We start from the raw sequence: 14,812 nt of genomic DNA on the forward strand, positions 1-14,812 counted from the left end.
TTTAGCTTTGCGAAGGGCTATTTAAAGCATGCTTGTCATTCTTCCAAACACTTGCAATTCTAGCTGTCACACCATGGACAACATGCAGCAGACAATATACAGCATCAATGGTAAGTGCACTCTGCCACTCAGATGTAACTTTAATCTTTTTCTTGTCCATAGGAAGGCGCATGTGTGCGTTTGAGCTGCTTTGAGTTTTGCTTAAATGGATTGATTAAATTTCATATGATTTTGCATAAACAGTTTATTTTCCAGCTGAAAGTAATCCAATTAAGTTTTATTCCAGCAGACATTAAGTGCAAAGAGTAAAGAAAATAACACTAATATTCTACCAAGTAATCTGATACATGGACTTTATGTAATAAATATAAATATTACAGTTGTGAAGCGGAATAGGATAGTTTTTAACATGAATGAGAGAGGCAGCATCATTTGTTAAGTGATTTCGTTTGTTAGGTAGAAAGAAACAATTTTAAATCATTCATTGCAATATTTTTTCTTGTCCTGTTGTTTATTTTTTGCGTTTTCTAAAGTTCATTTTACCCAGCGGTAATCCAGAAAACCTGTAATTCCTTTAACACTGATTTGTAAATTAAAATTGATGGCTTTGCTGAAATTCATCTCCAAAGCTCCCGTCTTACCTTCTTATCCCCGTCTGTTCTCTAGTTCCTGACAGATCTTTGTCATGTGTACTGTCTTCAGATCAGTATGGGTTCTGCCATCTGTTTTACAGGTACCACTAATGGCCACTGCCGACTAAAGTCCATGAACTTTGAGATTCCCGAAAACAGCATTTCCCATGAAACTCAGGGGCTTAGTAGGAACCGACTTGTGGTTCGACGAGGGAAACCCTTCAAAGTGACGCTAAAGTCTGACAGTTGGCTGTGGAATCCCTGCGCTGAGAGCCTGGTGCTGGAGGTTTGTTTAGGTATCAAAGACTAAGACTGTTCATATTTAAAGCAATACTTCTGATTTATAAATACCACACTCATACTTTTTCAAGTGAAAAATTGCACTCAAAAGCATTCAGGAGCACCTTTGCACCAGGGCAGTGCTGATATTAGCAATTAGAAACTGTAGCAGCTGCCAGAAAGCAACAGGTCAAAAAGGGGAGAACCACACCCTTCTGAGGCATTGGGAAATGTACAGTTCCCAAAGGCAGTGGTGGTCCTAGCCTGTTTGGCGCCCCGGGCGAACACTCCCTCTGCAATTTTAAAAAAAACTAGTTTAGTTATTATATTTTTTTTATTACAAATTCAAATTATAAGGTGGAAATTATGCTGCTTTTATCTTTATTTATTTATTTACTTTACCATACAGGTGGCCTGTCAAAGAGGATCCCAGTTCTGTTCTATGAAGAACAGTCCCACCCCCAGCTCTATGACTGGAAAGCTACAATCTACCCAGGGAACATGCATCCCCAGTCAGTCATTATCCACATTTGCGCTCCTGTTCAGTCATCAGTGGCTCTGTATGAACTCCTGGCCCACATAGAGACCAGACGGAGCAGAAAAACTTATGTATTGGGAACATTTGTGCTACTGTGCAACCCTTGGCTGAAAGGTGAGTCCATGTAGCTGCTGCCACTTGCTGTTCTTGTCCACAGTCTGCTGTTATCCTTTTGTAGACATAATTCCAACTATCACCGCTTTTCAGGTGATCCAGTATACATGCCACTGGATGCCCATAAAGAAGAGTACATCAAAAGTGACTATGGGCTAGTGTATATGGGGAGCAGTTTAAATGTTAGCAAGCGTCCATGGTCATTTGGTCTGGTATGTGACCCAGAATCATAGAACAAGTCTGCATAGATCATATATAGTAGCATTATTAGCAGGTAACATGCTAAATTTCCATCCACATGTATGCAGTATGAGCCTGGAGTCCTGGAAGCATGTCTGAAGCTCCTGGAGTTCAGCCCGCAACACCTCACTGACAAAAACAAAGATTATACATTACGAGCAGACCCTGTCTACCTCAGCCGAGTGGTCTGCGCTATGGTGAGAGACAATATAGTATAATGCTAAGCAATTTTGTCCACAGTAAAAGGAAAAAAGTGAAGTCATTAATGTGATTCTTCCTGCTCTAGATAAACTGTAACGATGACCTGGGTATTCTGGAGGGGAAGTGGCAGGGCAGTTACAAAAATGGTGTGAAGCCTACAGACTGGAGTGGCAGCGCTGACATCCTTCTCCGCTGGGCCTCATCCAAATGCAGACCTGTGCGTTATGGCCAATGCTGGGTCTTTGCATCCGTCCTCTGTACAGGTAGGATGTGTGTTTAGGATGAGATCATTGGTGAAATCTGTGTTTGATTGAGTTATCTCCTGTGCAGAGCTGTTGTTCTATGTCTCATGGAGTTCTAGATTTGTTGACCTAAATCTGTCTTAATTGCTCTACAGTACAGAAGTGATACCAGTATTAGTCTCAAGAATTGTCCAAACAAGTCAGCACAGACCCAAAATCTAAATGTATACAGGCGAGTCCACACAGGATGGATTAAAGTTGCTCTTGTGATGCTTAAAATGCTGTAGATTGACAGAATTCCATCATATGCCCCTTGATTGTTAGATCAATTATTGGATCTATTTTCTTTCTTTGAAGGGACATACCATTTACACTGCATTCCCATGGTAACTTGCCATAGGCATTATGTCAGCATTGCTATGTGATTATTGAAAATATGGTTTTTAAATGATATTAAAGCCTTTTTTTTTCTCTCTCCAGTAATGAGAGTTCTAGGGATTCCCTCCAGGGTGGTAACAGTTTTCAACGCAGCTCATGATGGAAATGGCAACATGATAATTGAAGAGTTTTACACGAGAACAGGGGAGAAGTTCGGCGTGTCAAAGGACAGCATTTGGTTGGTGTCACTTGCTCTTAACCATAAATATACAATTTCTTTTTGTAACTTCTTGCAATCTGCACTCGGTGACTTCTTTAATAGCTACAGGTGTTCACTTTCTGTTAACTCAAAGATCTAATCAGCTAGTCACATGACAGGACTTAAATGCACATAGGCATGTGTATAGACATGTTCAACAACCTGTCGAAGTTGAAACCAGGTATCACTCAAACTGTGAAGAAAGGTGATTTACTGTAAGTAGTTCTGAATGTGGTATGGTTGTTGAGGTAATAGGAGAATGCTTCAAGGTGGCAGCAAGGCAACAGTAACTCAATTAACCAAAGTTATAGAAGAACCGAAGAACCGAACAAGAAACTAAGGATACAATTCACACCGGAATAATACACATAAGAAATATTGGAAAAATTTTTTCTAGTCTCAATTTCTTCTACAAGAGTTGGATGGTAGGGTCAGGATTTGTCATAAAACATCATGGCTGGAAGGATCCATTCTGCCTCGTATCAATGGTTCAGGTTGCTGCTGGTGGTGTAATGGTGTGGTGGATCCTTTCTTGGAAACTTTGGGCACCTTAGTACAAACTGAGCATCATTTAAACACCACAGCCTGCCTGAGTATTGTTGCTGACCAAGTCATCCACTGAGCACAGTGTCCCTATATTCTGATGGCTGTTTCCAGGAGGATAACACACCATGTCACAAAACTCAGATCATCTCAAAATGGTTTTTTGACCATGACAATGAGTTCATTGTACTCAAACGGCCTCCACTATCACCAGATCTCAATCCAACAGATCACCTTTGGGATGTAGTGTAATGACAAATTTACATTATAGATGAAGCGACAAATCTACAGCAATTGAGCGATGCTGGAGTAAAATCTGTGAGGAAGCAGCTTGTTGAATGTGTAACACAAATAAATTAAGGCAGTGCGCAAAGCAAAACAGGGCCCAACCTGCTACTAGCACAGTGTATCTCATAAAGTGGCTTTCAAAATAATTGTGTAACTTGCTAAAAGGACTTTTTACTACTACAAATATTTTTCTGTTTTGTAAAATTAACCTGACTGTTCTGTATATTAATTGCATAATGCACATCATCTGTAGTTATCTCTACACTGTTAAAAAAACATCTTAAAAAAAACGGTAATATTCTGGCACCTGGGGCGCCAAAATACTACCGTAACATAACAGAAAATAACTTCCTCATAAAAATACGGTTATTTCCAGTAATGACAATACAGTTTGTTGCGCTAATTTCACATGGGATTCTGCCTTTACCAAGTGCTTTTAGACATTAAATTAGGAACATTTTAACGTGATCAAACAAAGAAATTACCTATAAACAAGGTCAATGAATGTGGCAATATGAATCATAATACGTAAATGTACAGAAATATACAGTTAACAGTTGGTTTAAATAATAATGGATTGCATGCCCTGGGACAGACTGACAGAGGGGAGGCTGCCATATCGCACCATCGGCTCCTCTGGCCATCACCAGTAGGCGAAAAGTCTTGACCACAGACACAATACCGAGAGTGTCCGAGCCGGGGCTCGAACCGGCAACTTTCTGATCATAAGGCGAACTGCTAACTCTTGAGCCATGATCACCCTAAATAGCAATGATAATAATACTTATGTGATGTAACACAAACTTATAGGAATCATGTTATATACTTTTCCATAGCATTACATTTGAATTCAACAGTTCAATCTTTCAAATAACGGACAGATATTTGTGAGATCATGATACATTTGTGAATGTATTTTAACAATCTAAATATGCATATGTACAGACAGGTACATTTAATAATCATGAAAATTATGTTTTATTACATTACAGTGATTTAACGTTAATTTACGTCTGTGAAGGTTCTCAGTCATCCAGGTCATCGTAGTCAAAGGAGCTTGCAAAGAAAAGCGTCTGGACTTCTTTAAGTTGCTTGAAGACGTTTCACCTCTCATCCTAGAAGCTTCTTCAGTTCTAAGGTCAAATGGTGGAGAGTCCCAGATATAAACCTAGTGGGAGTAACCCCCCACAGAGGGACAAAAGGACCCCCTGATGATCCTCTAATCGCCTGAGCCAAGGTGTGAAACTGGGCGTGGGTCCCAATCAGCCAGAGTTTCGGGTGCCAATGTCCAAAATGTGAACATTGGCATCCTCGAAAGAGTGTCCTTTATCCTTAAGATGCAGATGGACTGCTGAGTCTTGTCCTGTGGAGGTGGCTCTTCTGTGTTGTGCCATGCGCTTGTGAAGTGGCTGTTTGGTCTCTCCAATGTAGAGGTCTGAGCATTCCTCGCTGCACTGTACAGCATACACCACATTGTTAAGTTTGTGTTTTGGCGTTTTGTCTTTCGGGTGAACCAGTTTCTGTCTGAGCGTGTTGCTGGGTCTGAAATGCACCGGGATGTCATGCTTGGAGAAAACTCTCCTGAGTTTCTCTGATACACCGGCTACATAGGGGATGACAATGTTGTTGCGTCTGTCCTTCTTATCCTCCCTCGCTGGTGTCTGGTCTTCTTCTCTGTGCCTCTTTGCTGACTTTAAGAACGCCCATTTAGGATAGCCGCACGTTTTGAGTGCTTCCTTTACATGTGTGTGTTCCTTCTTTTTTCCTTCAGGCTTAGAGGGAACATGTTCTGCCCGGTGGTGTAGGGTCCTAATTACTCCAAGTTTGTGTTCCAAAGGGTGATGGGAGTCAAAGAGGAGGTACTGGTCTGTGTGTGTGGGCTTCCGGTAAACTTCGATGTTGAGTTTGCCGTTCTCTTCAATGTGCACGGCGCAGTCCAGGAAAGGCAAACAGTCGTCCTTTGTGTCTTCCCTGGTGAACTTGATGTTCTTATCCACAGCGTTAATGTGCGCAGTGAAGGATTCCACTTCTTGTGTCTTGATTTTGACCCAGGTGTCGTCCACATATCTGTACCAGTGGCTGGGTACTCTTCCTTTGAAAGAGCCAAGAGCCTTCCTTTCCACTTCCTCCATGTAAAGGTTGGCTACAATAGGTGACACGGGGGAGCCCATGGCACAGCCATGTTTTTGTCTGTAAAAGCCTTCGTTGTACTTGAAATATGTAGTGGTGAGGCAGAGGTCTAACAGTGTGCAAATCTGATCGGGTGTGAAGTTGGTCCTGTCCTCCAAGGAGCTGTCTTCTTGTAGTCGTTTTCTGACAGTCTCCACGGCCTCCGTGGTGGGTATGCAAGTGAAAAGAGAGACTACATCAAAGGACACCATGGTTTCATCTGGATCCAGGGTAAGTTTCTGGACCTTGTCGGTGAAGTCGGTGGAGTTCTTGATGTGGTGTGGGGTGTTCCCCACGAGAGGCGCAAGGATGGTGGCAAGGTGTTTAGCAATGTTGTAAGTGGCTGAGTTTATGCTACTGACTATGGGTCTGAGTGGGACAGCTTCCTTGTGGATCTTAGGAAGTCCATAGATGCAGGGTATGGCATCCCCTGGGTAAAGGCGGTGATATGTAAGGCGGTCAATGATTTTGTCCTTTTCAAAGTCTTGAAGGCAAGCTATAACTTTCTTTTTGTAGCTGCTTGTGGGGTCTCGCTTTAGGGCTTCGTAGGTATTGTTGTCACTGAGGAGAGTAGTGATCTTTGTATGGTAATCTGTAGTGTTTAGGACCACGGTGCATCTTCCCTTATCAGCTGGTAAAACAGTGATGTTGTGGTCTTTGCTCAGGGAAGCGACGGCTTTCTTTTCCTGCATTGTGAGGTTGGATGGAGGGACTTTGGCACTGGAGAGCGTGGCTGAGACTTTCATCCTGATGTATGCTGTACAGTGCAGCGAGGAATGCTCAGACCTCTACATTGGAGAGACCAAACAGCCACTTCACAAGCGCATGGCACAACACAGAAGAACCACCTCCACAGGACAAGACTCAGCAGTCCATCTGCATCTTAAGGATAAAGGACACTCTTTCGAGGATGCCAATGTTCACATTTTGGACGGAGAGGACAGATGGTTTGAAAGAGGAGTGAAAGAAGCCATCTATGCCCACTGTGAGCGACCATCTTTGAACAGAGGCGGGGGCTTACGACACCAACTCTCTGCCATCTATAATCCAGTTTTGAGATCCCTTCCCAGACGTCTTAACGCCCACTCACATCCTGGGCCATCTGACCTCAGGAATTCGCATGATAAGGTGGGGCCAGGTTTCACAATGAACACACCCGAAACTCTGGCTGATTGGGACCCACACCCAGTTTCACACCTTGGCTCAGGCGATTAGAGGATCATCAGGGGGTCCTTTTGTCCCTCTGTGGGGGGAAACTCCCACTAGGTTTATATCTGGGACTCTCCACTATTTGACCTTAGAACTGAAGAAGCTTCTCGGATGAGAGGTGAAACGTCTTCAAGCAACTTAAAGAAGTCCAGACGCTTTTCTTTGCAAGCTCCTTTGACAACGTTAATTTACATTTGAAATGTGAAATCACAGTCTATTTACTTAACTTTAATGATATTCTAGAAGAACAGAAAAGAACTGTAAAATGCACAGTAAAATACTTTTATATTAGGATTTTCCTACAGTGCAGCCATACCCGCGACCTTGTGGTTGTTAGTTCACATTCATTGGCCGATGCTTAGCGTCATGTTATTATGTGTCCCATGGCATGTCACATTGTTTTCATGGCCACACCCTCACCACAGGTGCAGAGGCCTATTTCTGTTCAGGAATGTTGTGAATACTTTGAGATTTATATTAATTGCAATTCCTACCTCTACATTTATTTTTTAAAATATCTAATTAGCACAGCGTGGCTGTGCAATGTTTTAGATGTTTTTTTTAGTTTTTATTCCTATTAATTATATTTTCACTTGTTACCTCTGAATTATTGAATCAGGCCTAGATGACATGAAATTTTCAGCAAAATTATAATTCAAATACTCCTTTAATTATTGATTATTCTCATTAATTTTCGATCATTTTATATATTTTTCCATAGTATTACATTTGAATTTAACAGATCATTCTCTCACATAACAGACAAATATTTGTGAAATGATGATGCATTTCTGAATGTATTTTTACAATCTAAATATGCATATGTACAAAAAAAATCTATTTTAAAAACAAGTAAATTGTGTTTTACTATATTTACAGTGATGTTATGTTATTTTACCTTTGACATGTAAAATCACAGTCTACTTATGTAAACTTAAGGATATTCTAGAAAGACAGTACAAAACTGTAAAATATGCAGTAAGATACTTTGACATTACTATTTTTTGGAACAGTGTACTTGACCTCTTGCAGGAACTTCCATGTGTGGGTGGAGTGCTGGATGAGGAGACCAGATCTTGGTGCAGGGTGTGACGGTTGGCAGGTAGTGGACCCAACACCGCAGGAAAAGAGTGAAGGTACATGTAGGCCCCTGCTCCAAATAGCTGTCAAAATTATGCTCTTTATAGATTGCATTGATTTGCAATGAAAGATACTGACTGATATTTCTCTGTAAACACATTGATCCTCAGGGATATTTTGCTGTGGACCTTGTCCAGTTGCTGCCATCCAGCACCACTGGTTGGACGCCCAATACGACATCCCATTCGTCTGTGCCTCTGTTGATGCGGATGTCGTAAGGTTAATTGTGCACAATGGACTGGTGGTGGGAAAGACGGTGGACACTGAGTGTGTGGGAAAGCTCATCTACACCAAAAGCATCGGATCAGATAAACCAGAGAATCTGAAGCTGACATATAAACCTGACAAAAGTAAGAGAATGTGCTCAATCTATCTCTGAGGCTTGTCATAGCAAAATGTTTCTCTTATAACTTTTAAAAAGCTAAAGATCTTCAGCAATTGTTCCTTGAAAAACAGACACTTTCTGTATGAGAAAAGAAGTTCAAGTAGTTTTATTTCTGCTTTTTCTTTCAGGAGGAAACACCTCAGTCTGTGCAAGAACACTGCAACACCAAGGTCAGTGTCTGTACCCCAGAGCATCCCCAACAACCTTTAAGACTCCCCTTATTGCTATCAGGGGCTAAGCTAAATTGTTAACACATTCATGTGTTAACTCTGTCACCGGGCGCTTTGCTAGGTTTTAAAGGCTAGATGTTACAGTGCCTAACCTGGTGCATTCAGTCCTCAGTGCAGGTTCTTCCCAGGTGGGTGCTCCTTCCATGTGGAGCTATTGGGGACAGCTGTCTTCTTAACATACATGTCTGGCAATCTGGGAGTCAGTATTTTCCCATAGTGAGATTTGAAACGAATGCTATGAAGGAGAACCTATAATATAAAACCTATAATATATATATATATGCGCGTGTGTGTGTGTGTGTGTGTGTGTGTGTGTGTGTGTGTGTGTGTGTGTGTGTGTGTGTGTATGTATAATTTCTACACACCTTTAATCATTTAGGGTTTAATCTAGAACGAGCTAGATTGTTCAAGTGGTGAAAATCAAACCAGCTCTAGTCGCATATCTTTAACCTGAAACAATGTACATGTTATTACCAGGTACAATGTCACCCAATTTGAACGTGACCCTAAAAATAGTTGGGGTGCCAAAACTGGGTGAGCCCATCCACATATGTGTGACCATCACAAACCAGTGCAAGAACCCCAGGGTTCTGGTGGGACACATCAACGCTCAGGTGAAAGAGTACGACAGCAGCCCGTGTGAGGCCTTCTGGGACGCACAAACAGAGGTGCAGATACAGCCATTTTCAGGTGACTGAATACATTCATGATTCCAGTACATTTACTATTGTACTGCTTATATATAGATTAGTGTTTGATAAACAAAGTAACTAACCTTCCCTTTGATTTGCTTCGTTTCTTTCCTTTCCCATGACGTTTTCCTCATCCCCAGTGACAACACTCAATCACACCATCTCTCATTTTAAATATCAGTCATTCCTGGCTGGTGATGATATTGTGAACTTGGCAGTGGTGCTAAAGGACATGAGGACCAAAGAAACATTTCTGGCTGCTGAAGAGTTCAGCATAAGCCCTCCACAAATAACCATACAGGTACAACAACATCCCCCCTCCTGTCTCTGCAACTCACAAAGTATTATATATGAATTACATAGCACTGTCTTCCTTTCTCTTCCTTCCTCATCTTCCTCACTTTTATCTTTTTCATGGCTGTCAGCTGAATATGACAGGATCAGGTTATTATTGTAATGAAGAACAAAGTCAAAATCACATCAAAAGAGCATGCACAACAACAGTCTCTCTAACATAGTTTGGTGACCTAAATCAAATTACCTTTCACATTATGATGTCAGTCAACTGATAATATGTCGGCCTTGCAGGAAAAGATTCAGCAAAGAAATAAATTTCTTTTGCTGTTCCCTGACCAACTATATTCATTCACTTTACACCATATATTAAATTCCAAAGCCTATTTAGTGTAATTAATGAGCTTTATTAGGCTCACCAAAACTGGAAAATAAAGACTCACTTTCTGGTCAAGCATTCAGATGGTAGGGTCAAAATTTAGTGTAAAAAATCTGAAAGCATGGATCCATCCTGCCTTGTCTCAATGGTTCAAGCTGATGTTGGTGTAATGGTGCAGGGGATATTTTCATGAAAAAATCTGCTAGCCTTAGTATCAACTGAGCATTTTATTTTAGTTTAAACACCACAGCCTACAGTGTTGCTGACCACGACTATCCTTTTGTGTGAGCACAGTCTACACCGTGTCACAAAGCTCAAACAATGTCAAACTGGTTTCTTGAACATAATGATGAGTTCACTGTACTCAAACAGCCTCCACGGTCACCAGATCTCAATCCAACAGATCAAGTTTAGGGTGTGTTGATATAAAAAAAAAATCACATTATGGATGTGTAGCCGACAAATCTACTGCAGCTGTGTGATGCTATCATGTCAACATGGACCAAAACGTCTGAGGAATGTTTCCAGTACCTTGGAAACTAACTAATGAAGTAGTTGACGACTGTCAAGATGACATGCTTTCAGTATTCAGTAGACTTTAGATGTTTCTCAATAATCTTTTTCTTTCATTTTCCTATTTGCACATTATTTTCATTTTTATCAGCATGTTACGGTATTCAAATTTGGAGTGATACAAGTGTTAGAGTAAAGGTCATGAAGCGTTACGATCACAGGCTCACTAAAAACCATATTCTTTACTCTCAGTCAGTAAGCTCTCACAGTCTTATCACCGGTCCTCCTGGGCTTAACAAAAAACAACAGCAATAAAAACTAAAATTTACAAGAAGAAGACGGGCATTGTGCAATGTACATATGAATATATAGAATTATACACTGCTTAAAAAATTAAAGGAACACTTTGAAAACACATCAGATCTCAGTGCTGGATATCTATTGTGACACGGACTGGCCGTGTGTTTGGAAAAGGTGCCACATCATTTCATGGAAAGTGAAAAAAAATGATACGGTAGGGTAGTCATTTTGATGAAATTTCATAGCATGGCAGATGGTGTCCTGGGGGGGATCTCCTCCCACATATGGACATGGGCTTTACTGAGCTCCTGGACACTCTGAGGTGCAACTTGTTACACCCTTTTATGTCTGTCACATGTGCTCAGGGTGAACTTGCTCCTATGTGTATTCTATGGAAAATGCCAATCAGGCTCCATGATGCCAGGCAATGAACACAGGGCCCTTTAGAGGTAGAGGATGTCGGGCCCTCAGGCCACTCTCATCAAGTTTGTTTCTGATTATTTGGTCAGACATTCACAGCAGTGTCCTGCTAGAGGTCATTTTTACAGTCTTGGCAGTGCTCATCCTGTGCCACCTTCCATAAAGGAGCAGACACCGGTCTGGCTGATGGGTTAAGGGCGTTGTACGGCTCTGTCCAGCTCTCCTAGAGTACCTGTCTGTCTCCTGGAATCTCCACCATGATATTGAGCTGGTAGACAAAGCAAGCCGTGTGGCAATGGCATGTATTGATGTGCCATCCTGGAGAAGTTGCACCAGCTGTGCAACCTCTGTGAGTTCCAGGTAGCACCTCATGCTACCATTAGTAACGGCGACTCTGGCCAAATGCAAAACTAGTAAAAAAAACCAAACAAAACAGAATCAGTGAGGATGGAAAGAATGTCAGTGGCCTCCACTTGTAAAACAGTTCCTGATTGTCTCACTGTTGTCCCTATTTTACAGCTTTTGTTCATTTCATTAGGACCAAAGCAGCTGAAACGGATTAACCACCCTCTCTGCTACTTAACTGACCAAAAAAATATTGGAGACTTGATGTTTTACTCTGAACAAAAAGTATTAATTCCTTGATTTTTTTTCACACAGAGTATAAGTCACTTTGCTAAAGAGCAGATTAAAGCCCAAAATGCTAATGCTATTAGCATTTTTAGCAGTGTCTAGTGAATCATTTACAGAAGCCAAAAGAAAGGTGGATCCATGTAACTCACTTATAAAACACTGCAAGATAATGTTTGGTGCCAGAGAAAATATTGGTGAAAAATGCTGTGTGAAGAAGAACACCACTAGCATTCAAAACTTTATAAAACACAAGCTTCCACCTCGAACTCATATGAAAACTTCCCACGCTTCTTTAAAAATATCCATATTTATTTTCCTTTTTTTATTGGGTTAAAAAAACAGTATCTGCCACAATCAGTTTTACAGATAATTTTTTTCCCTGTGTGCTCTTGTAATTGTGGCTGCTCTGTAGATTGAAGGAGGCAACTCTATCCAGCTGAAGAAGCAGCGCACAGTCCTTGTGTCCTTCACCAACTGCCTCAGCACAGCTCTGTATGAAGCTGTGTTGACTGTGCAGGGAGCCGGCTTGCTGGAGGGCAAACAAGTGGCCAAGTAAGTGTGTCAAAAAACACAAAACTATCTTCCCTTCAAATCTGAACTGGGCAGATGTCTGAGGAATGTGGCCTGAGAATGCGGTCAGGTATGTTACTGCAACAGTAAAAACAAGTTGCTGTCATATCTGTCATATGTTAGAGCACCATTGCCCACAGGCAATTAATTTACTGTTCCATTTATTTGATGATGACCTGTTTACATTATCTCACTTTTATAAACGCAAGATTTCTTCATCGAGAAATTAGGTTGCTGAAGGTTCATGGTTGTTGTTTAAGATTACAAGTACTGTAAATCTGTGGCTGATGGTAAGGTGGAATGTCTTGAGGAATGTCGAGAGGTCGTAAAGTCTTGAAAAGTCTACAGTTGTGCCACACCTCCTTTAAAAATAGTGTTGTTTCAGTCATCCCAACTAAACACCTAGCCGTCTAATGACTAGTCTGTATTTTCAGGTTTGGCAGTGAGTGTATTTAGCTTCAGCTAGCTTTTTTTTACAGTGCCAAATGTAGTTTTTAAAAAACCTAAAAACAACATCCCTCTTCATAAAACCCATTCAACCACCCTTTTCCTGCATCACACAAAATATACAGGACCCTGCTGTTGTTTTTTCTGTTTATTTTTTCCATTATTATTTTTACACACTGAATTTCACTTGGTTAATTCTTCTTCAGTTTCTTTTTTATGGGCTTCAAGGATGTGTAAGGTATTGTAAATCTGTATCCATTGGCTTTTTATTTGCACAGACACCCTTGGGAGGAATGAATTAGCTAACAAGGGAAGAGATTATGCAGAAATAATGTATCTTGTTAAGATGTTATACATCAGCATTACTGAGACTGGTTTGGCATTAGCTTTTTGGCTTGATATATAGTGGAGAAGAAGAGTAAGGTCTGTGAGCCAGAAAAAAAATCTCTACCTGGCAAAGGTTTCCTTGAGAAATTGGTAGCATTACTCAAAATTCATCATCCACAGCACATGGAGATATTGGGATCATTTTGTACTGTGGGATAGAAAATCCCTCACCAATTTCTCCTTTATTCAGTTTGTACTATTACTACCTGCTTTCGCCTGTGCAAAACATTAGATCTCCGAGCTCTGGAGCTGTACTGTCTTTGTGGGAGGTGAGATGTGAAAAGAATACATTTGTCTGCTCTGTCTCTCAGGATAATTCTCCTGCAGCCAGGCGAGAAGATAGAGAAGAAGGTGTCCATCACGGCTACTTCACCTGGCACCAAGCTGCTGATGGCCACTTTGTCACACAGCAACAACCCCAACATCATTGCCAGGTGGTACCACAAAGTGTCTGTCACAGCATAATGACCACGACTTCATCAGCGTAAAACAAATTAAAAAGTAACATTAAAGTAACACTTTAACCTTTTGTCTATTGAAGAATACAAATGATCTTACATGAAAGAAAAAGTGTGATTTATTGTTATTATTATTCCGTCATGAACACAACTTAGATGAAGATGTCAAGTTTACAGAGTGTGTTGGTTTACTTTGCAGTCACTACTTTAAATATATTCTACTTATTGTCCAAGATATTGTTTCTTTATTTCATTTATTTTTTTCCATCACACCTTCCAATGTTTATATGGCGTGCACACATATGAACACTGCAAGGTCAAAGTTCTGTTTTATGTTACATTAATACATCTTTGTTTGAGTTACCTGGGGGTTGAAGTACTGCTGACAGACTAATTGGACGAAATCACCTTCTTTATTGCCTGGGGGATGTTTCAAATTTGTTCAATTGTTTTGTATTAGTTGGTTATATAGTAGCCATTTTTGAGTTTAGTTTATTGAGTTGACCTCTTTTCTTTGTCTGCCTGTTTAGGTTTTTGGGTTGTCAATTAATTTTTATGTTTTGGGTCAATAAAACCCCTTTTTTGAATTAAACACCTTTATGCCTTACTGCTTGGTCCCTGACACAGCAGCTCATGAATGTAGCATATTTCTTATACAACTGTATGTGGTTATTATACTGTACCTCCTTCTTCTATGACTAAATAAAGACATAGACCAGCTTTCCCCCCCAACTGCAACCTATTCTTATTGAAATACCTTCCATAAATATATATATAGATTATCGGTGCATGATATCTGCTTCAGGGAGACGATGAAATTTAAGGTTAAATTCCAAAAAACTGACGCTGGCACCGACTGCTCTTTCATGAAA

The 14,812-nt window shown here is 40.6% G+C and overlaps 1 protein-coding gene across 1 annotated transcript; it reads left to right on the top strand.

Annotated features, from left to right (window-relative positions):
* Window positions 1-73: 73 nt before the first annotated feature.
* On the top strand, window positions 74-13,947 carry LOC146610685 (protein-glutamine gamma-glutamyltransferase 2-like). Its single transcript, XM_085344921.1, has 14 exons — window positions 74-110; window positions 734-928; window positions 1,321-1,563; window positions 1,657-1,775; window positions 1,872-2,000; window positions 2,090-2,267; window positions 2,727-2,862; window positions 8,125-8,228; window positions 8,343-8,582; window positions 8,746-8,787; window positions 9,325-9,537; window positions 9,680-9,840; window positions 12,491-12,630; window positions 13,794-13,947. The coding sequence occupies exons 1-14, from the start codon at window positions 74-76 to the stop codon at window positions 13,945-13,947; spliced, it is 2,091 nt and encodes a 696-aa protein (XP_085201047.1).
* The last annotated feature ends 865 nt before the right edge of the window (window positions 13,948-14,812 follow it).

This window comes from Diplotaxodon limnothrissa, linkage group LG20 (genome assembly GCF_057381915.1).
Source record: "Diplotaxodon limnothrissa isolate DT_005_m linkage group LG20, D_limnothrissa_male_GT1.1, whole genome shotgun sequence".
NCBI classification, from domain to species: Eukaryota; Metazoa; Chordata; class Actinopteri; order Cichliformes; family Cichlidae; genus Diplotaxodon; species Diplotaxodon limnothrissa.

Excerpts from the sequence above, each read along its gene's own strand:
- LOC146610685 (XM_085344921.1), top strand. The coding sequence starts at position 74 with ATGGACAACATGCAGCAGACAATATACAGCATCAATG. Across the intron at positions 1,564-1,656 it reads GTGCAACCCTTGGCTGAAAG|GTGATCCAGTATACATGCCA; the intron begins GTGAGTCCATGT and ends ACCGCTTTTCAG. Across the intron at positions 2,001-2,089 it reads GCCGAGTGGTCTGCGCTATG|ATAAACTGTAACGATGACCT; the intron begins GTGAGAGACAAT and ends TTCCTGCTCTAG.